The sequence below is a fragment of the Hippichthys cyanospilos genome, chromosome 6, assembly GCF_059441005.1.
Source record: "Hippichthys cyanospilos isolate Australia breed blue-spotted pipefish chromosome 6, RoL_Hcya_1.0, whole genome shotgun sequence".
NCBI lineage: Eukaryota > Metazoa > Chordata > Actinopteri > Syngnathiformes > Syngnathidae > Hippichthys > Hippichthys cyanospilos.
The window spans coordinates 10,796,904-10,818,634 of NC_142374.1; the positions used below are offsets into that span (position 1 = coordinate 10,796,904).

General features: G+C 39.8%; 1 protein-coding gene across 1 annotated transcript in view; it reads right to left on the reverse strand.

Annotated features, from left to right (window-relative positions):
• cdh13 (cadherin 13, H-cadherin (heart)) overlaps window positions 1–21,731 on the reverse strand; it is a 249,822-nt gene that overhangs the window by 26,694 nt on the left and 201,397 nt on the right. Inside the window, exons 10-12 of the mRNA XM_088417738.1 lie at window positions 19,947–20,129; window positions 19,623–19,876; window positions 10,396–10,538 (exon numbers count right to left, since the gene is read on the reverse strand). Coding sequence (XP_088273864.1) covers window positions 10,396–10,538; window positions 19,623–19,876; window positions 19,947–20,129 — 580 coding nt within the window. The remainder of the gene's footprint in view (window positions 1–10,395; window positions 10,539–19,622; window positions 19,877–19,946; window positions 20,130–21,731) is intronic.

Consider the following 21,731-nt stretch of genomic DNA (forward strand, 5'->3'; position numbering starts at 1 on the left):
GAGTGCTCGTCTACTTCAGGGTTGCTAGACACCTTCTCAACTACTGCGTGCCTATCGCTAGACTGATGTGGGATCTAGGTGGATTCCTGCATAGTGACAGTTCGGCATTAAAAAAAAAATGCGCCTATAGTTGAATGTGTTTTTACAAAATCAGGTTTGTGTTGGGGATATTAGTTTTGAGTTATTGTCAAAAATATAGTTTGCATAAAAATGTACATTTTTGTATTTCTACGAGAACAACAACAACGTCTCAACTTTCAGTTACCAGCAGTCAAAGGGTTAAAAATGTAATCGAAGTGTATGAAAATAAGATTAGTAGACGTTGCAGAGGAGTTTTGTTAATGCAAATGGTTAGCTAGTGTGTCCCTTTGAAGTTGACACTGAATCAATCACAGTCGGTCCTGCAGTGTGGCCACATTTTTAGACCAAAGGGAGGGAGGGGCTTTGATTTGTCTTTTTTTTTGGGTTGTTTCCCGTTTTGTTCATGTTTCTGTTCCCCTTGGGTCAGTGTCTCATCAGTGTCATTACATCTGCCAATCCTTGTGAACCTGCTCACTTGTGTTGGCCAATCAGCTCCCTCTTCAAATGTTTCTTGTCCAGGTGTTACTTGTTGTCTCATTAGTTTTGAGTGCATTTAGTTTCCTTTTCAGTTTTTGTCTAGGATAAGCCCTAGTTGGCTCGACGGATCAAATATAAGTTCGATATAATTTTATACCAAGTTTGCCCAGTTTTGATTTGGACTCTCTTGTAGGTATTGATTCAAAAAATACATTTTCTCTGTGGCAAAAAATGTGGAATTGCATCTGTGTCTTATTAAGCTTTTTCTGATCTTTTTCTGTATAGGTACATTAGAGCAACAAAGACAACCCTAATGTCACTTCAAGTGAGTGTCTCAGGTGACTTGCGTGCCCATAAACAAGTGATGAAAATGGATTGTTAGCTGTTTCAGCTGTAGATTGACAACACCTTAGAATAGAGGGACTCGTCAACATCATTGGTGTAAAAGAATGACAATCACAGCTTTAATATAGCACAGGCAATGAAACCAAGGATGTTAAAGCCATTCATTAGGAACTAACCTCCTGCTGGATTCTTCATCATCCTTGTCACTGCAATGATGTGTCTAGCTAAAGAGACAGACAACCTCTATTAACAGTCTTTGCCCGATTCCATCATTTAAGTTTGGCGTTCAAAATGTCGTCTCTCCCTCTCCGCTCAGTATGTTTTGATATTCGTAACCAGCCCATGTGTGCAGAGAAATACTGATGAATGATCTATTTAGTAGTTTCTTGAAGTGAGCAGATACAATTTTGCTCGCCGGTATTAGCATATCATTTGGTGAATAAATCAGGATTATGCTTTTCTACATAGCAACTGATGTCGGGAGAGACTTCTTCCCAGTGACAAAGATACATTTTATTTACAAGCATAATAGAGGCTGTTGATGATGTACAAATGTTCTCTGGAGTGTTTTGCAATTTGTTGAGGAATAAAGGATGCCTATGGAGAAGGAGAAAGTGGGAGTCCAAAGTTGAGGAGGCGGTGCTAAACAAAACAGTGTGAATTTCGAGTTAATGAGCCAGCGCAACAAGAGGGGGAGGTAAAACAGCACTGAGCTGAAACATTCGATGCTTTTCTGAGCGTGTCCCATTAGACTGCCATTATCCTGGGTCAAAATGCCTTGATTCCCCCCCCCCCCCCCCCCCCCCACGATGGCGTCACCCTTGCTTGCTGCTACACAGGGTCATAATTGATTGGCTGCTAAAGAACACATTTCAAAAAGGTAGTTAACCTTTTCGCCTCAGTGTCTGTCTCCATAAATACATTGGCTAGAGAAAATATACTAGATGAAGTCAAAGCGACCCTGAGGACAACCAGGAGGCAAGTATTCTCAAATTCATATCTAGAAGTGCCCTGGAGCGAGACATTTGGCTCACTCTGTCCCTGCATGTAATTTATTTTGTGGCCCTTTCTGAGTCACAATCAATCCCTTTCTTTTGGCCAGCTCGTGTTTCAATGATTACACTATGTGTATTTCTTTCATCTCGTTGACTAAGGTCCTTTGGAGCGTTATTTTCGGCATTCCTCCAGCCACTAGCCATGTTAGTCAAATGAAAATTAACATTAAAGTCAGAATTAATTGAATTTTTTTCCCCGCAAGCATTCCAGAAAGTATTGAAAACCTTAAATCAGGTACAAGTACTAGATTGTAATGTGAAATAAAGTTACAGAAGAGCAACAACTTCATGTGACCTTCTTTGGTTTGAAAATGTAAATGTACTGGACTGACACTTTGAGTTGTTATGCTTCATTGTTTTAATGATGGAGTTCGAGGCGGGTTGATCACAGCAGGCTGAGATAACAAGGGATAACATTAGTCCATTTATCTGCATTTAGTCACCCAGGCTGCCATTCTGTGTGCGGGTGACATGGTAGCAACTGAAACAAGAAAATTACTCAGCCCATTACCAGGAGCGGCACACATTCCCAGCACTTAGCACGGCAATGAGGCACCATGTGACAGATTTAACATACTGAGATGGACATGTGTAGAAAAATACATTTAGCTTTCCCTACTCACCCACGCACGCACACACAAGCCCACACTTACCCGCACCACTGTCAATCTTTTTCTGATTTCTGACTTAAGATGAAGCTATTATGTAGAACTGACCATTATAACCTCCCACACGCAACACACACACTATGCGTGATTTCATATGTATATGAGAACCTAGAGTTATATTCTGAAATCTGTTGGGATTCAACAGCTCTCTCGTTTTGCCCGCTATTTGATTTATAGCTGAAGGGTAAGGTGATTGGTCAATGATGAATCGCAGAAGCCTCATGGCACGGTTAGGTGTGAGTGAGTGGAAAGTACGGCTAGTCAATACTTTGGCGCAAGTAACTCTGATTTTGATTGAGACACAGACACAAGCATATATTTGTCTGAACTAAAGAAAAACAGATAAGCTGGACGAGACTTCACGCTTTTCTAGCAAAGCCACTTGAGTTTGACAAGTAATTCAGCAAATTAGTGTTGACAAATGATGACATCAAATCAACTGTAATAATGATAGAATTGAGTTACTAAGGAATAGAACCAATATGTAAACGAAGATGAGTGACAACAATTTCAACTAGAAAGGGCAGATGTAATCAAACAATTACATAATATTAATTGAAAAAAAAAATGCCGCTAACAAGGAATCCGTACAAGCTTGCATCCCTTACTGCCATGGAGGTGGGGGGGGTAAAAAAAAAAATCTTTCTGTGAGTTGTTCAGCCAGCATGCATAAAAAGGAAAGTCAATTACTTCTTCAGCAGCTTTTGTCCATAATGTACTTAATTCAAAAGCATAGCGTCTTACATGACAGCTCCTCTACGGCAAAAAGAATGTTATTATTTTAAAATGACTCTTCAGGAACTGTATTTTTCTACGCACGCTTAATAGCTTAAGAGTTAAAGCAATTTACATCCCTTTGTATTGCTCAATAAACTACCAATTTAGAATCTGTATTGAATTGTTGAAATTGGATTGGCCAACAAATACTTTGCTGCACTGGTAGTATCTATTATCTATATGGTGTCAGTTTCAGAATTAAATGTTCTATACAATGTTTATACCAGTTTTTCATACTTTCTCCATTAGTTGAATGAGTTAATTTGGCTGGTGACAACAGAATTTAAAAGGGCCGTATCATGAAAAAGCAACTTTTTGGAGATTTTAACCATGTTACAATGTTGATGTCTTACCATAAACAGGCCCAACTTATTATTTTTCTTCATTGATGCATTTCTAAGCATTACTTGCTTTTACTTGCAATTCTGCCGCTCTTTCACTAACCCTGTCCGAGCAGATAAATATGACTTTAACACACATGACAACAGGAAAACTTTGTATCTCACCTATACCACCCCCGTACCACCCATGCAAGAGTAAATACACACCACATCTTTTAGTTTCGTTTTGGTTCCGGAATTGAGGAGGAGAGATTTTGGACTGAGTCTGCCAAGTAAACAGCAATGTTCAATTTATCAGTTAGAATGTTTGACTGAAGAAAATGCAGAAGTGGCGAAAATGTGTTTTTGGGAGCACATAGCTGGCCAATCGATGAGGGTGTGTGAGCGGTGTAGTGATGCTGATTTGCATTTTGATGTCAGCAAAATGCTCGTATTTGGCCCCAGTTATTCATTCTGTTGGATGGTTCAATCACACACAAGTCTAGTAAGGATGAGAGGTCAAGATGAAGCAGATGTTTTGTGGCCAGCCAGCATTGAACAACGTCAAAAAGGGGGCAAGGCAGCCACACAGTAAATGGTTCGGCCACTGAAAACAAGCCATTTACTTCCTAGTTAGAAATACCAGTACTATAAGACTCATATTTAATAAGAAATCACAGATGTGCAGCATGCTTTGGCCTCCTTGAAAATCTTGGATTCATCAGTAATCAGTTGACTATATCTAGTGTATAAAAACTGCTCTAGATTTTAATTTCTGATTAAGTAAAAAAAAAAAAAAAAAGTAGGAATGTTTAAAAGACAATTTAGATATGTTGTCAAATATATTGAGGCCACCTGTATCCACATATTCAAAGCAAACGCTGCTTAGGTCTTTCATGCAAGGACTTTTTACAGTACAATGGCATGTTTGATGGCAGTCGGACCAGGCACCAAAAATTGTGTGTGCACTTGTGTGGAACCACATTTGCTGTCAACTGTAGCATGAATAATATATTTCTGCCTTCCAGTGACAAATGGCACACACCGGGAGGTAGTTTAACATTTAAATCAGAAGCAGAAACAATGAACTACAGCATAGGGTGGACGAGAGCAGTACCGCACATACCCCGATAAACTCACTGGAAACTGAGATGAACACAGAATATAGTCAGTAAACTATAATCTTCTTATACCCAAACACACAGACCTTGAATACAAAAGACTCAAGTGAAGACAGTTGGGGGTACAAAGCAGGAACAGCTGTTGTTCCAAGAGGGAAGCAGAAAGCTGGACGAATTTGCTGGAGTGTTAAAACAGCTTCTTCTGTTCAGAGTTTATATAAAAAGCCCATCAAGTTCACTGCAAGCACTCTTACAATAATGCGGCTCTGCAGGTCTTCTCGGTGCAAAGTAGACTATATATTTTTAATCCATTAACTCCAAAACTGAAAGTCATTACATCATAGAGTGTACAGCATGTAATAAACAAATGATGGGTGAAAAGTTGTATGAAATAGTTTAGTATAGTTCTAAATGTTTTTAAGAGATTTCTGAACATTTTTTGGTAGTTCAATTTAAATAAAATTAAAAAAAAAAAAACATCAATGTAAACTTCAACTACAGTACAGAACAAGACTTGAGATGACGATTTTGCATCGCTGTTTGGGAGGTAAATTTTCAATGCATCTAAATGAAAATAAAAACCGTAAATGAGAAACCAAAGCACAGAATGTACTTTCTTCATACATCGTTTTATGGCAGCCAATCGACTTTGGTAAAGCACATGTCACATGCTGCATCCTGCATAGGTCTGTAAATGAAAGATGAAAATAAAACAGCATATTAAAGCTCTGATTATTCTTGTGCATTGTTTGAACACTAATTTAATGGGGAATAAATTAAATATGCTCCAGTTTGTTTGTGGTAAATGTTAAACGATTTAGATCTAACAAAGTCAAGTTCATTCTTTATTTTGAGTCTTTGACATGCCAATCACTGGAATAGCAGAAATTAAACTAGTTATTTGATTAGGTCTTGTAAACGAGAGTCAGTAGCTGGACCATTTACAGTAACTCCATTTCAACTCAAATCAAATCATTCTTCTTTGGTGTGTGTCAGTTTTCGTATATTGAAAGGAAGCCCATATTGTTCAGATACTAGCGGTTATTAATGTTCAATGCATTGACAGTGGTGCGGTGACAGACGTGGAGCAATTATTGCTGCAACTATGTTCTGCAACTACATCTGAAGCACCTGACCGAGTATGTAACATCTCAAGCTTTGCGAGGGAAACAAGACCGTGTCATCCAACAAACTGCTACTAAAAAGCAGCTCTCAGAGGAAGACTCATTCACATTTACACAAAAATCACAAAAAAGCTTCGGATGAATACTTTCCAGCAATTTTTCTCCCCATGGTTTCATAGATGCTTATTGAGAGACTGTACAACTTTGGCTTTCTTCAACAAGAGCAGAAGGAAAAAGTCAAGTGTGTATTTGTGGTCATTCGTCACTGGTGTTACCTTGCTACCAGCCTTTCAAATCAAGAGTTCAGATATCTTTGACTCATTTTAAATTAAGAAAATAATAATAATACCAAATTCATTTGCAGGGTTTTCATCTTTTAACATGTTTCTGAGTTATGCTGATTGGTTTAGTGTTTATAACAAGTGTATTTTCTTCATTAATATTTTTTTTAAAAAGCTTTCATTGTGTGGAAGCTATCTTAACCAGGGTTACACCTGCATACATAGGAAAATGCATATGCGCTGGCCGAACAGATTGCGAGGCACGCCATACATTCTTGAAAGGTGACAGGTGTGCAAGGTAGTTGAGAAGCAATGGCTAATCGCCCTTTTGCTAGGTGGCGAGACAAACTACAGGCTTGGACTAATTAAACTGGACGCTGAACGAACTTTGCAAACCATAACTGATGGACTTATAAAACTTTGAGGACGCAGGCTGGCCGGGCACACAAACAGTGCGCTGCTAATGCGGGAACAACACTCACAAGAACTTTGATGAAGACTGTTTTTAGTGAAAGAAGGGGCGCAGAGCAAATATTATGTCCTGGTACTTATGTGAGTAACCCCCTTAAAAAAATATATGTGCACCCATGCTTATCCGAATAGTTAGGGTTAGAGTAAGAGAGGCATTTTATACAAGGCAGACATTGTTGTGCATGAGCACATGTGCAAGTGCAACATGGACAAAAAGACAATTTCACACATCAAGGAGGGACAAAAGCTGGAGCCTCTTGGCTACTCCTACTGGGCATGCAGCTGTAAGCTTGGCAATGGAGTGAAACCTACAGAATTCAGCCTCATTGTAAGAAAGTCTCCAGCTGAGATGACCCCTGACCTTGACATCAACATCGTCATTACCGCACACCTTTCTTAAATCCTCTGATCCTCTCCTCTTTCCACCTCATATCATTTTTCATTGTTGTACCGTCTGTTTTCTTCACTTCCCCGAAGATACTTTTTCCCCATCATTCAGTGTGTTTCCACTCAGGGGCTTTGTCAGCTGACCTGGCCTCATGCTGTCAGAGGACCAATGAGGAATATTGAGTAGCATCACCGGTTCTCCATTTCCTGAAGCCATTTCTTTTTTTTTTTTTTTTTTGGTCTTACTAACGGCAGGGTGGCGCACAAAAGAGTTGATCAAACCCATTTTCTTTAGAGTTCAATTTTGTGTGAAATGTTGATATTTGTGTATTCTGGCTGATCTCACTGATGTTTTTATTAAGATGTAAGCATTTTACAAACTGTGAATCTGTCTTCAAGTTCCCCTAACGGACATATGTTACATTGTCTCAGGAGCAACTGGGGGTTTAGTGTCTTACTGGAGGACACTGACATGGTCACAGAGGGCAAGGTATTGAACCCACCTACCTTTGGTAGGGAGTTGACCTTCAAAGAATACTGAACATTTAGAGTTATTATATCAATTATCCCGCTTTCAACTTCTGTCTTCAAACAAAGTGCATTTACAACATTCACACTGCTACATCACCGTACTGTGTAAGGTTTATCGGCATCCGCATCACCAGCATGCATTTATGAGGTTTTTCCCTGACTATTGTTTTTCAACCACTTCTCCGGATCGTTACCTCAGTCACTGAGGTAACATTAGTTCAGGCAATTTAGGACCATTTTCCCTTGGGTTCAATTTCTTGTGTTATAGGTCCAGTTCCAGTGAGCTGGCTTTAATGATGGCACAGAACTCCTAAGCTAGCAGTCCTTCCCAGGACACGATTTAAAGCAAGAATTTTGGTCAAAGGTAATTAGGCGCTAAATATTTTTTTTTTTTTAAATGAATATCTATTTCTGTCTAAAGTGGCTCAAAATCCTGTGCGGTCATTAATTTCAAAAGAACTAATTGAAAACAAATTGTGCATTTGAATTTTGAATCATTAACTTGATTTGCAGTACCAAATACATATACATTTTTGTCTAAAACTTTAATACTGTCAGTTGAAAAGAGAACAAAGATCTGGAATCAGAAGTACTGATATTTTCAGTGTCGAGCTGCACATTACAAAAAAAAATTGTGCATTTGTACAAGGATGTTACACTCGAGCAGCGGGGTGGCAGAGAGGGCAGATTATTATTCTGCAAATGTTTACAATGGAAAACAGAATCATCTACAACATGGATGGGAGTCCTTATGTCTTAACTTCAAAAGAGACCCTCTTCCTTCATCTCGCCTCACATCCCTCATCTCCCAGTGTTCATCTTTTCACACCTGCCTACCTCACGACATATCTTGCTATTCTGCTGACTTCTAGTAGAATCTCTCGGCTTCACTAATGGGTCTGTCAGGATCTCAACAAGAACAGGAGAACATATGAGAGTTCAGGCCACACACAGAGAAGGTATCAAAACGATGGAGGTGGCGATGGACTTTCAAGGTTTCTGTGACTTACTGTATGTTTTAGGGGAGAGTTTCAACCAAAGGTGGGCAGTCCGTCACCTCTGACTGAAAAGTCTGCCGCTCCGTCACTAACTGTTGGCCATTTTGGCAATGAATGGAAATGATGGGAAACTAAGCAGCAACAGAATGGGAGCTTTTGTATGTCACTTTATTCATCACTCACGAGCAAAGGTGGGCATTCTGCCGGGACTGAGGTGGGCATTCACCGGTCCGTCACTAACAAATGGCCGTTTTGCCAATGAACAATGGACCAGCAAAAATGTCTAAAATGCCCACATCGTGGTGACAATGTGGGGACGGAAATGTGGGTAAATTACAAAGATGGACTGACAATTATAGTTTGGGACAGCTTAAGAGACTGACACAAGGGGGTCCAGGGAGCCAACGAATGGTGTGTGATGGATTGGCAAAAGTTTATAAAATATGGTTTCAACACATCAATTCCGCAAAACACTGCCAGCTAGGGGCCAAATGCTGCCCCAGAAGCAGAGCCACTTAACCCATTTCTATTCTTACAATACTGCTGCTACTACTACTACAGTCAATCCACAGGTGTAAACATATATTTTGCATTTTAATCCCTCATATAACTTCAACTCACAAGTATTCTAAACCATTAACTTACATCAGTGGTCATTGGTTCAAACATTATTGTGTGTTCAAAACTTGCATCACAGAGATGGATATTTTTCAGCTGTCACCGTAAGCCTCCAGGTGTGCTCATGTCATGTGACACACAAAAGATGATTTAATGACATATTAAATGTATAAATAGGAGCAGAGATGCAACCAGGATGCTAGTTTGGCTAAGGGGTGTGTGGTTTTTGCATCAGATAACGTTTTTTTGCATTTCCAGGCTACTTGGTGTAACTTTAACGTACTGTGGATCACCCACTAAAAGATGATATAACGTAGCGTGAAGTTCAGTAATTGGCCAACTTGCTCTACATAAAAAGTAAAGCCAAGCTTCATTTATTTTCTCAGTCGAATATTTTTGTCTAGTCAAATTTGATACTGTGGAATGATTACCATGTATTGTTTTTTTTTTTTTTTTTTTGGCATGAGTGACTGATTGAAGTCTAACCATCCATCCATTAGCAACCCTTGGTTGGCTTGGTGAGGCAACAGCTTGAGCGGGGAAGTCCAGACTTCCCTCTCCCCAGCCCCAGGAGGATCCTCAGGCATTCCCAGGCGGGCCGAGAGACATAGTCTTTCCAGTGTGTCCTGGGTCGGCCCCGGGGCCTGCCCCCGGCGGTACAAGCCCGGAAAACTTCCCCATGGAGGCATCTGGGAAACATCCTAACCAGATACCCGAGCCACCTCAACTGGCAGTGTCCCTCCCGGATGACCGAGCTTTTCACCTATCTCTATGGGAGAGCCCAGAAACCCTGCAGAGGAACCTCATTTTGGCTGCTTGTATCCGGGATCTCGTTCTTTTGGTCATGACCCACAGCTCATGACCATAGGTGAGATCGACCTGAAAACAGAAAGCTTTGCCTTTCGGCTCAGCTGACTGATTGAAGTAGCAAACAAATCCTATTCTGTTGTCGGTTATTACGGACAACACATAAATGGTGCTTGTAGAACTGTTGTATAAAAACAATAAAACACTTGAGGTCATTATGTTGTAAGCTTCTTTATGCCACCATTGCCAAATGTAGTCCTAACTTGGACAGAATATTAAGAATCTGCTGTATAAGCCATTATATGGTCACCTACCATTTCCTTTTTTTTCTTACCGTTGTCGATTGCAATGAAGAGTGCTGTGTATTTATTGTCATGAACATATGGAGATTCACGATCCAGAGAGGCCAACGTGTTGACAGTTCCTCGCAATTGGTTCACAGTCAGCCAGCCTGCTGGATCTCGTAGAATGGCATACCTTGGGAACACAGTGGAATGCTAGATATTATATTTATACGGACAGTACCATTCACAGATTGTACAGGTTTTACATGAGATTCCAAATTAACCTCCTACAAAACTAATAATAGCATATTTCTGTCGCCTAACCCTAACCCAACAGAAGAGTACCATATATTTGATTTTAATCTTTTGTTGTAATCGTCACCACCTTTCACCGTCAACACAATTGTTTATCACCTCATAAAGTTAAATCTTCCAAAGTTGTGAGAAATGGTCAAACTGTCAAATCGTAAAAACTGTCTGAATAGGGAGCAAACATTAGTATGCAGCAGATATAACTATGAGAGTGTGTCCTTATGAATGTATTGCACTAAACAACTACAGTAGTAATGGGAGGTGTGTTCGTAAATTGTGTATCAAGGTGTGCTTTATATGGGCAAGAGCTAAAAATGTTGACATACATATGAAGCCTTGTTGGTTGCACAATATGACTAAATGTTTTGTCGTGTTCGGTTGAGATTTGTTGCTGTGGGATTTTGTTCATGTTCTAAGTTCATGTTTCTGTTCTCCTCGGGAATCCCCTGTAAGCCGACATCCAACCTCCGGGTCCCCTGTAAGACGTCGTCTGACCTCCGAATCCCCTGTGTGTCGGCTTTCGACATCCGAGTCCCTTGTAAGTTGGCGCCGGACCTCAGAGTCAGTCTCTTATGGTAACTTTCCTGACAAAAAATGACTTCAAAGTAAATAGTGTGCCTGAATCACAAGTGTGTGTATATGCTCCCTCATAGACATGATTGCTAAGTGCAGTCTAGTCCCGACGGCACTCAATACACATGCTGTTTAATCTGTATGCTCCCTAGTAGACATCATTGCTTATTTCAGTCAAGTGTCTGAGGAACACACACTAGGCATTGTGCTGTGTGAATTATTTATTTTGTCTTAAGCTCAACTACTTAATTTGGATGACTGAGTTTAGCTTTGGCTTTTTGTTAATAGAGACAGTGTGTAAGATTTAGACCGTTTTTCATTAAAAAGGAATAAATTAAATTATTGTAAATTTCAAAAGCTTGCAAATGAATGTTTTCTTAATGACCAGCAGTATGTTTTAAATATACTGTAATCATAGGTCTAGTTATCATTGAATTACATTACATGGGGGGTATCACTTCTCTGGAGGTGGCCATGTTTGCTATAGCCACGGACAATGGCAAATGCAGCACCCCCTGCTGTCCGTCGTAAAAAACGGTCTAAATCTTAAACACTATCCCTTTAAGGCTAAGACGCAGAGAGTACTGTTTAATTGTTTTTTTTCAGGAGGATAGTTAGATGATGAGAAGATGACAGGAAGGGGGGAGGGGCGATGACAAGAGTGAGTGATGAACCAACGATGTGATGAACCAACGATGAGCTGGAACGGCAATTACCATTTTTGGCTTGAAAAATTGTCAGACCAACGACGTCAACGGTTTTAGGTGGCAGTGATAACAGGATTTCAAAGGGTCTAAGTTTGTACTTTATTTCTTGAGAACAAAAAAATATTGCAATGACTGGAAACTTTCAGAGGAGAGCGAGTGAGAAAGAGCAAGAGAGAGAGCGAGTGAGAAGAGAGAGCGAGAAGAGAGAAAGAGAGATGGCCTACAGCCAATGCTAATAAACTGTTTCTATCAGAGTACTGCAGAGTGTGTGTAAGCAAAAGTTATAAGGACAAGGGTTGTGCTGACTTGTGTTTGGCCACAACCACTGTGCACTTCATCTAAATTCACAGCAGGCAAAGCATGAGGTAGAGAAAAAAGATAGAGGCGAAGCAGGGAGAGTGATGATGAGAGGGATCAAAAAGGAAGTGAGGACAAGGAGGGATCATACTAGGAATGAGTTCATAATGAAAATACATTTTTGCTACTTTCTTCGCCCTGTAATTTAAAATCTGCCTCTATAGTGTTGCCTTCTCAGCAGCCTTATCAGGGTCGTGCTGCCCCAAGAAAGTTTACAGCCAACTGTTTGGTTTTAATTATTTGGCACAGAAGGCAGCATCAAAAGCAACCAAAATGTTCATTTAAAAGACATTGTTTTTTCTTCTCATTGTTGCCCTTTATATATTCTCAGAGCACTATATTCAGTAGCTTCCCTATTTGTATGCCACATGCATCTTGTTTTGAATACAAAGCAGTTTGATTTTAATTGATTGCTCTGCGTTCAGTGATGTTTATCCCTGTGAAGAAAGTGATACATTCGAGTGATCAAGATGGATGGCTGACATTCACAAATGTCTTGCAATTATGCTTAGTGAAAGCATCTGGCAGTATTCATTTATTCAAAATATTTGACTAAAAATGCATAATTCAGGTTGCATCAAGTTTCCATCATCACGTATTCATTACAATTTGTCATATACAGACATGTAGTCACTTTGAGACAAACCTCCTGCATCTAACGATGTCTTGCGGGCATCATTCAGACCTTTTCGTCCTACACGTGTGCTTAAAGAATACTAACTCAACTGGATTCAACTAATTTAAAACTTTAGCACATTTTTTGAAGCCTAAAATGACCAACACATAAGCATGCTAGCCTGCTCTAGCAGTAGTCTATGCATATGACAAAAATGTCACAATCCCTATGCGTATTTGACAGGGACTTGCAGAAGGTCCCTGTGGACTTGATACTACAGTATATAATGTCTTTTTAATCAGGAATCTGTTGGTTCTGGGTATAGTAAAAGTATATTCTACACAACTGTGAAAGAGTGAAATGTACCTCTGACATACATGCAAATAGCTTTCACGTCTACTGTAATGCATTATGCACATTCCCATGATGACAAGTTAAGTACTGTGAGAAGAAACACAACAGAGTCATCCGTTTGTCCATGTTAAGAGCATTCAAATATTGAACATTTGTTGAGGTAATTATTCAATTTAAATGTTATGCTTGGCTTAAATTATATATTAAAAAGACGTTTGTGACATAACGTAATGTAAACACATACTGTGTATTAAATACACTTATAAAAAGACATTCGGTTTTTTTTAGATACGTTGTATTTAGTTCAGTTCAGTTTTTTTGTTATAAATAAAATGATATGATATGAATAAAAAAAAAACATTGGTTGTTTGATCACATTTTATAATACTTCATTTCCATGTTTTTTTTATTTCACTTTTCTTTTTATTTCAATTTTATTTTAAGGTATTTCCTTAATCCTAACTCTGCAGCAAATTTCCTTACATATTCATTAACTCCACAACCTTTGCTGAGTTCAGAGACAGAGCAGGATACTGTCTGGCCATTCCGGGTCACCCTTTGTTCAGCCATTCATAACGTTGATCTATCACACAACAAGCTTTCTCCTAGTAGAGCAGTGAATCTGTGACTGTCCTATTCCCTTGCTTTACCTACGGCTCTTCAACACTACCTGAGAGTCCTCAAGCCTGACATCCAAGGTTCCACTGCACTCTTCTTTTAAGTCCCATGTCTTTTACCTTGCATATGGCCACAATGGGAAAGGGAAGCAGACAGGGAGCTGCTGAATAATGTATGACCCAATTCTTCATTCATTTTTCAAAGCGGGGTTAGATAAACAACGTACAAACACTTTGCTGGAGATAGAGCAATTCAAACGAAGCCACAATTGGGTTACCAGGACTAACGACCGTTCATAGCAGAAAATAGCTAAAATAAGGTAAATTATATTATAATAAAAATACATACCGTGTACGAAACAGAAAAGAGCAATTCCCTGTATAATGCAGAAGACTTGTACACTCAAAATGTGTCCTTAGCTTGAATTCCAGTAACTCATCTCTGAAAATAGCACACCAATTAGCACCAAAACGAAATTCCCAATGTTTCTTGATATCACATTTAATTATTCACTCCCAGCTTCATAGCTCACTGGCTTGACAAATTGAGAAGCATGACATTTAAGCCTACGTAATAAACTTGTAGTTTTTCATTTTTGTCAATTTCAAGGTGCAAAAGTACCATGAAACCCACTCTTACTTTCTCACGAACATCCGACAAATTAATAAAAGTCTTTTGCTTTCTACGTTCATCAAACCAATCTACAGCAGCCAAATTTGGCTAAGAGTTCTTCACTCAAGTGATGACACAAATTCCTGAAAAAACTTAGTGTGGCCGACTTTCTAAACCTAAATCATTAAAATCACTTGCATGTGATTTGATGTCATTTTGCGTTTCTGCTAACAACAAAGTGAACATTGAAGTCAAGTAAAAATCGCTGGGTTCCTTTGGAATGAGGAGCCAAATCAAACGGTTTTGCTTAGATTTACCATTTGAGTGTAAAATTCAGATTCCTCAATGTGCCTATTACCCCTTGATTTTAGAACATTGCCACAACACTGTTCATAGTAGGGTGGATAAACACATGGGACTAAACAGCAAAGCTGCCCTAGAGTGTAAAAAAATTACCTATCCTGATTGTGTTGCCGTGCGTTTGTTTGGTAATGGGTTTCATGTCTGAGTGCAATGCTGGGCATTCTGCTGGAGGATGATTCCTTTGACATGTAAATTGTGCAGTTATAGTGTCTGAAAGTAGACCAAAGCCCAGCACAGATGAGGCACCGGCGGTGTTGTGCTATCGGCTCCGGAGGCGATTGTGTCCCAAGAGCAGATGCCGTTGTTCGCCGCATGTCGGACGCCGCTGGCTTAACGGCGACGGTTCCTTGCAAGTGGTGGGCAATTGCGTTGACTATATGCTTGGGATCTTGTGATCATTCAAGATGGTGACCTCCAAGTTGACATATGATAAAAGCAATCTCTTCCATGTCCTTCTCCAGTTTCTGCTAATCTTTTTATTTTGGGGACTTTACACCTGCCTTTAATAATATCATCTGGACAAAAATGGACTCATTTATATTTCAGGAGAGCCTTCGCGATTTAAACAGATGAGACCACCTTTGGTGAGATTTGGTTGAGCTCTCAAGTGCCACAGACAACAGCCGTGCGCCATTGGCTCTCGTCCCCCGCCCTCGGAGAACTGATAGGGGTTGAGCACCACAATTACCAGACCAGTTGATACTCTGCGGCAATCGCGGGGAGCCAGAAGCGCGCCAAACATTCCGTCGCACATGAGGCGGCGATGATGAAGTACCGAGTTCCATTGGTGACTGAAGGCCGATTGTGCCTTATGTGCGCTGAGCTTAAATTTTACACCTGCTGAAACAATGTCTAACTGTTGGTATAGAGAATGTAACACAGTTTGGGTGAATTTGACAGAATGATGTGAAGGCAGACAGATCATGAGCTCAACAGATGTGTTTCATTTATAAACACATCTATTTCATTTATAAATTCAACAATTGTGCTCCGGACCCTTTGAAGCATTACAGAAAGCTGTTCATAGAACATAATAGGCTGAAAGTACATGTAGTCAGGTTTCTTGCAAATGGAAGATACATGTGTACATGTATACATGTGTTTCGCAGTATCTCCCACACGCTTCCGGGGCTTTATTTATTTTACATAAAAAAGTAGATGTCCAAAAACTCCAGCCAAAGTGGAGATTTGCATATAACAGTTTTATGTCATGTCTCTATAAATGTCAATCACACCTATACCTCAAGCAAGCAGCTCTCACCTCTGTTTACTGCAGAGGTACTGCTCACCTGCTCTGCATCTGACACAAGATCACACAGGTGCACTTAGATTGTGCCCATAGTGGAAAAGTATAAAATGTGCTCCTGCTTCTTTTTTTATGTTTATGCTTGACCTGTGCATTGACTTGTGGTGGCTTTAATTGTTTATTGCAAAATATGGCGCTTGATATTATTGTAAGTTGCATTTGTTTAAGTAACTTGTGAAATTCTTCTTCACTGCCACCTAGTGGCTTTGCATGCTTGTAAATAATTCTAAAAACTCATACATTTGTGTGTAGAGGCAATTTGTTAATATCATAGGAGAAACTATATATATCTATATATTTATATCTATATCTATATCTATCTATCTATCTATCTATCTATCTATCTATCTATCTATCTATATATATATATATATATATATATATATATATATATATATAATGTCGAAAAATATTTGCCACTTGTTGAGAAAAGTCAACCAATCACATTGTAATGTAAACTTTAGGATAGGCAGAGGTGAGTCATAGGGTCACCTCTCAGAATTAACACCCTAGGTGTGGGCTAATTTCAATAAGATGCTCTTTAGACATGAAAATCCCAGATGCGCGTGCTTTGACTTTGAATGACATCGAATGTGATTCAGGGCTCAGACGGATTGTGTTCCGTGTCAAATGCATTTAACCTGCGGATTCCAGGGCACGTACGCACAAACAAGATGTGCGCACGCACGCGCGCACACACACACACACACACACACACACACACACACACACACACACAAACGCACTTGGATGCGTGCACTCAAACACCTGCACATTTATGCAGAGGCAGACACGGTAGCGTAGTTAAAAGAGAACTGACTCCACTGTTTTGTGGTTTCATTCTGTGCACGTTCCCCCATCCTGCGTTTTCAACCTTCTCCCATGTCTGTCTTTTTCAGTGTCCTCAAACTGTCGACAGGTCACAGCTCTAGCATGCCAACGTCTCTGATGCAAGTGAAATGTCAACGAGTGGCGAGACAAAAAAAAAGGAAGTAGCTCATAAGTGAAATAAAATGCTTTCCACAGATGAGGGAGCAAAGTAAGATGGTTCAAATATGAAAGATGCTGGTATGCATAACCTCCAGGAGCCTGACTGATTCATATGGAAATTATGTTTTGCTATGCTGTTGTTCAATCACACCACACCACTGACTTTTACTCAGTGTCAAGCAGCAGCTCAAAGTTTTAGATGTAAATCAGGCACAGGAAGTTTAGCTTTTGAATTCTCATTGTCATTATAATCCGGGGAATATCATCACGGATCTTCATCCAACAAGCCTGCGATGTTGTTAAACAGAGATCTGGCTCAGGGTGAAGTTACTCTACAGCATGCGACCGAAGTGACACAATTCAGGTTGTTTTCACTTTTCGGATTTATTTGTGCATTTCAACATTGCAGCGTGAAGCAAAGAGGGCAAATGAAATAGAACTTACAAAGATTGGTGATGCACAGATGCTCATTTCTACATTGGACGTATTCTTACTTAAAGTAATTATGGTAATGGGATGAGCTAGACGATAGGTAGTCAGTTGGCTACCAGCGCCATACTTGCAGCTAACAAGTTGCTCGCGTCGGCCGAGGTTGTTACCACATTACAGTGTTCCCTCTATTTTCACGGTTAATGGGTGACGGAAAAAAAAAACCTGAAAAGTGAAATCCGAGAAGTCGGAACCCCCCCCCCCCAGACATTGTACATACTAATATAAAGTGTACGAATTGTGTTTAGCAAAACTCCCCGTACCTTTCTTTCCCATGCCCAGTGATCTCCAAACCGTAATATGGAGGTTGAACAGTCTCTTTTTGGGCACAAACATTATTTTTATTTTTCAATAATATAGAAGAGCAGTGGTTCAGTTGTAAGCGAAAGTGCCTTCATTTGAAAAAAGATTGTGTATTAGGGCTGTTAGACTCCTTCAGACTTGACTTTAGGACTGAGCGTGGGAGTGCCGCAGAGCATCATGCACCGCTGTGAGATGATGGCAAAAAAAAAAAAAAAACACTGAGAACTGTATTTTAAAATAAAAAAAAAAAAGTGAGGCGATTGAACCAACGTCCGGGTCCATCCTTCACACACAGGACTATTACAGTAGCTTTCAAGAAGTGATTCTTGTAGCAGAGCAGGTTGCAGAGGTAGGAAACTCCAGTTCCTCGAGAGCCGTATCCTGCCTATTTTTTATGTCTCCCTCGCCTTTCACACCTGGTTCAAATAATCAGCTCATCAGCAAGCCCTGTGGAAACTTGATAATGATCCTGATCATTTCAATCAGGTGTGCTGAAAGTGAGACACATCAAAAACAGGCAATGAATCGGAGTTCCCTGCCCCTGGGTTAGAGGCTGTGAGGCAGCTACAAGGTTTGAGCTAACAGGCTAATGGGCCTCACAGAGCGACTCAGAGAGGAGCCTGTAGCAGACCAAACAGGATAACAAGAATATAGGGTTCATATTTATTTGAACAGCACTCCACGGAACTCTCCCCCAACACTCCCTTGCAAACTCAAATGCTACTCCCGCTGCGCGGAGCCTCAGGGCTCTCTCTCTCTCTCTCTCACTTGCTCCGCTCACTCACTCAACTGCAAGCCACACACGGCTGTCAACAGGCAGCATACACGCAGTACTGTACAAGAAAAAATGATGGACTTACAAAGTTGAGGTTCCCTCTATTTTGCTAAAGTTTTTACTTTGTCGGCAAAACAGCAGTACATCCTGTACACGGTAACATTGAAAATACCGGAATTTGACCCTAAAATTAAGGGCGCCTCCTATACACAGGCACCTCCTGTACTTGGCGAATTACAGTATATGGTCCTGTCCTTAAAACGGTGCGGCCACTTATCAGATATTTTTTCACACTATAAAATTTTCACAATATAAAACAACAGACTTGATACTGACACTGTCTATGTTTTACAGCACACAACCTCACCTCAATTATTTGAGCAGTAAAGTTACAATTGAGTGGTTTTATTTCCTCTGGTAATTATCATACCCCTGTGCTTGGTTAAGTCTATTTGTAAACATAATGTAACTACACGGTGGAAAAAAAGGATCACATTAAGCAGACATTAGGCCAGAAAGCCAATGAAACCAATAAAGAGTTCTCTGTACTGCGCTGCTCTGGCAGCAGACTTGAGATTTTTTTTTTTTTTACTCTGTAACATTGTAAAATTCATTATATCTAAAGTATCTAAAATGGGAATGGGGGGGGGGGGGGGTGTCTGATCCCTGATTTTGCCTTAAAATATCCCTTGATTAGTGGTTTAAAAAGTTAGCAATGGCAAGAAACCGCACGTGCGAAGCATACCACATGAAAAAAAAGTGAATACTGCAGAATAGTAAACCAGAGATTACTCTACATCTACCAAACCTTCCATGAATGCAAGGATAAAAACAGTGAGGTTTTCAGCACAGTATCAGAAGTTTGAAATGAAATAGATAAATAAATATATAAAGTAAAATACCTGACACTCTGTATCTGTAAGGTGTCCGGGTCTGTGGCATTGAGAGAGGCTACGAAGCTTTCCACCGGAATGTTTTCCATTCTGGTGACAATCAGCGGGTCAGGGAAAAAAACAGGTCCTTCATTAATGTCCAAAACTTTAACTTGAACAGTCGCAGTCGAGCTGGGGCCATAACCAGCATCCGACACCAGAGGGTCCTCATTTTCCACTTTAATAAAGATCTTGTGGAACGCAGTGCCTTCGTAATCTAGAGGCTTAAAAAAAGCATTAATGTTAAATTAAGGACAAGGTCGATGGTCAGAGACAAATATAGCCTTAATATACCTTGACTACTGAAAGCATTCCCTCATTATTGTCTGGGTTGGTCTGGATCTTGAAGCTTCGTGTTGGGTCTCCGTTTATAATAGAATAGACAGCTCTCCACGCTCCAGTCGCTGGGTCATCTCGATCATCTGTTGTCAGGTTAACAGCCACGCCGGTCGAGCCTTCATATACATATGCTTCAAACTGTGGCGATACAGGCACAAAACAACACAAGTAAGAAAAACGCACTATAACCTACTTGGACAATGAAAATTACAGCGGGTTTTATTATATTTCCCATCTGCAAAAAAACTTAATTATGAAACAACACATAGATGCACAAGCAGGCTAAAAATAATCCAGAGAGATAACTCTAATTTTGTTGTTGTGTTGCTTTTCACTATTTGTTGTAGACACATTCCATACTATATCCTTCATTTTCTGTTTTCAATTGATCAATCACGTATGAATGAAGCGACACATAGAGTAAACACTTGTGTCCTTCATCGCTAATTTCATACACTCGTTCAAATTCATTTTTTCAATTTTTTCAATTTCCCCACTGATCGTGCTTGGCAAAAGGATTCAATCAATTAAATAGCCAAGCAGTCTGCCAGGAAAATTTGATAAGAAGTACAATATGAAGCGAAAAAAGATCCAGACACACGGAAGCCATACGTATGCGTGTGTGTGTGTCAGTGCCATTAAAGCGGCAGGGCTTATAGTGTAATCTTTCAAACATGAAACAACCTACTTAACAGCAGCACGACTGATAAATGCATCTCTTGTCAGCCCACAGTATTGTTGTTCCAAAGATTACCTTCTTAAAGCTACACCCTCCTGAAAACCATCCATTTGTCTGGGGAGAGACAAACATTGATTTTTTCTTTATCTTTTCCTTTATTTATCCAATGCTTGTTTAAAGCACTTAAACCATTCAGTCAGTTATTGCCCAGAGGAAAGAAACACCATGTTTCTTCCAGAGTACACTCCACAACAAAAGTATTGGAGCAGTGAGGCCAATTCCTCTGTTTTTGGGTGTGAAATGTACACATGAAAGGGAAAGATGAACACCACGGACAATGTTTATTGTTCTTAAACACAAAACATAAGGATATAAACAGCATGGAATAACAAAGCCTAACTTCTAAAGCTGATTACTTCTGGAGACTGACTTGGGCCAGTCTAAAACTTCAATTTCTTTCCTTTAGGAACTTTTTGGCAGCGTTATGGGTTATGATTTTTCTGCATGATAACATATCTTCCTACCAGCTGGGTTGGATTGACAAAAATATAACAGAGCCTTGTTAGTGCTGTTGCTTACGTCATTTGTTGCATCCAGAAAGAGTCAAGGCTCGAATTAAATGGTTTCGCGTCACTATTTCCTTGTTGAGTTTTGCTTCTCATGTAAACACATGGGATGACTAAACTGAGAATCAAGAGCTCTACCGACAGAACCAAATGTTTTTTGCTTGACAGTTTATTTGTGTCAAGAGTGCCAAGTTGTTGGACTTAGTCCAAGATCCATACAGAGCAATGGCCAAGATTCAGGGCACACATAGTTCTTGGATTGTTCTGTGAAAAAAAAAACGTGCATGTCGACAAGAAAAAAAATCTAAACGAGAACTGTGTTTTGTTTTTTTTTTAACTCAGTTAAACATACATGAAAAGTTCCAAAATGCTTTTAATTTCATTGGCAAAGAAAGTGATCAAATACTCATACACTCTCACTAAAGTGCCTTGGACTCTTGTGTGCCTACTGGGCACAAAGTGTATCTTGTAAAATATTGAAGCAAAAATGGCACT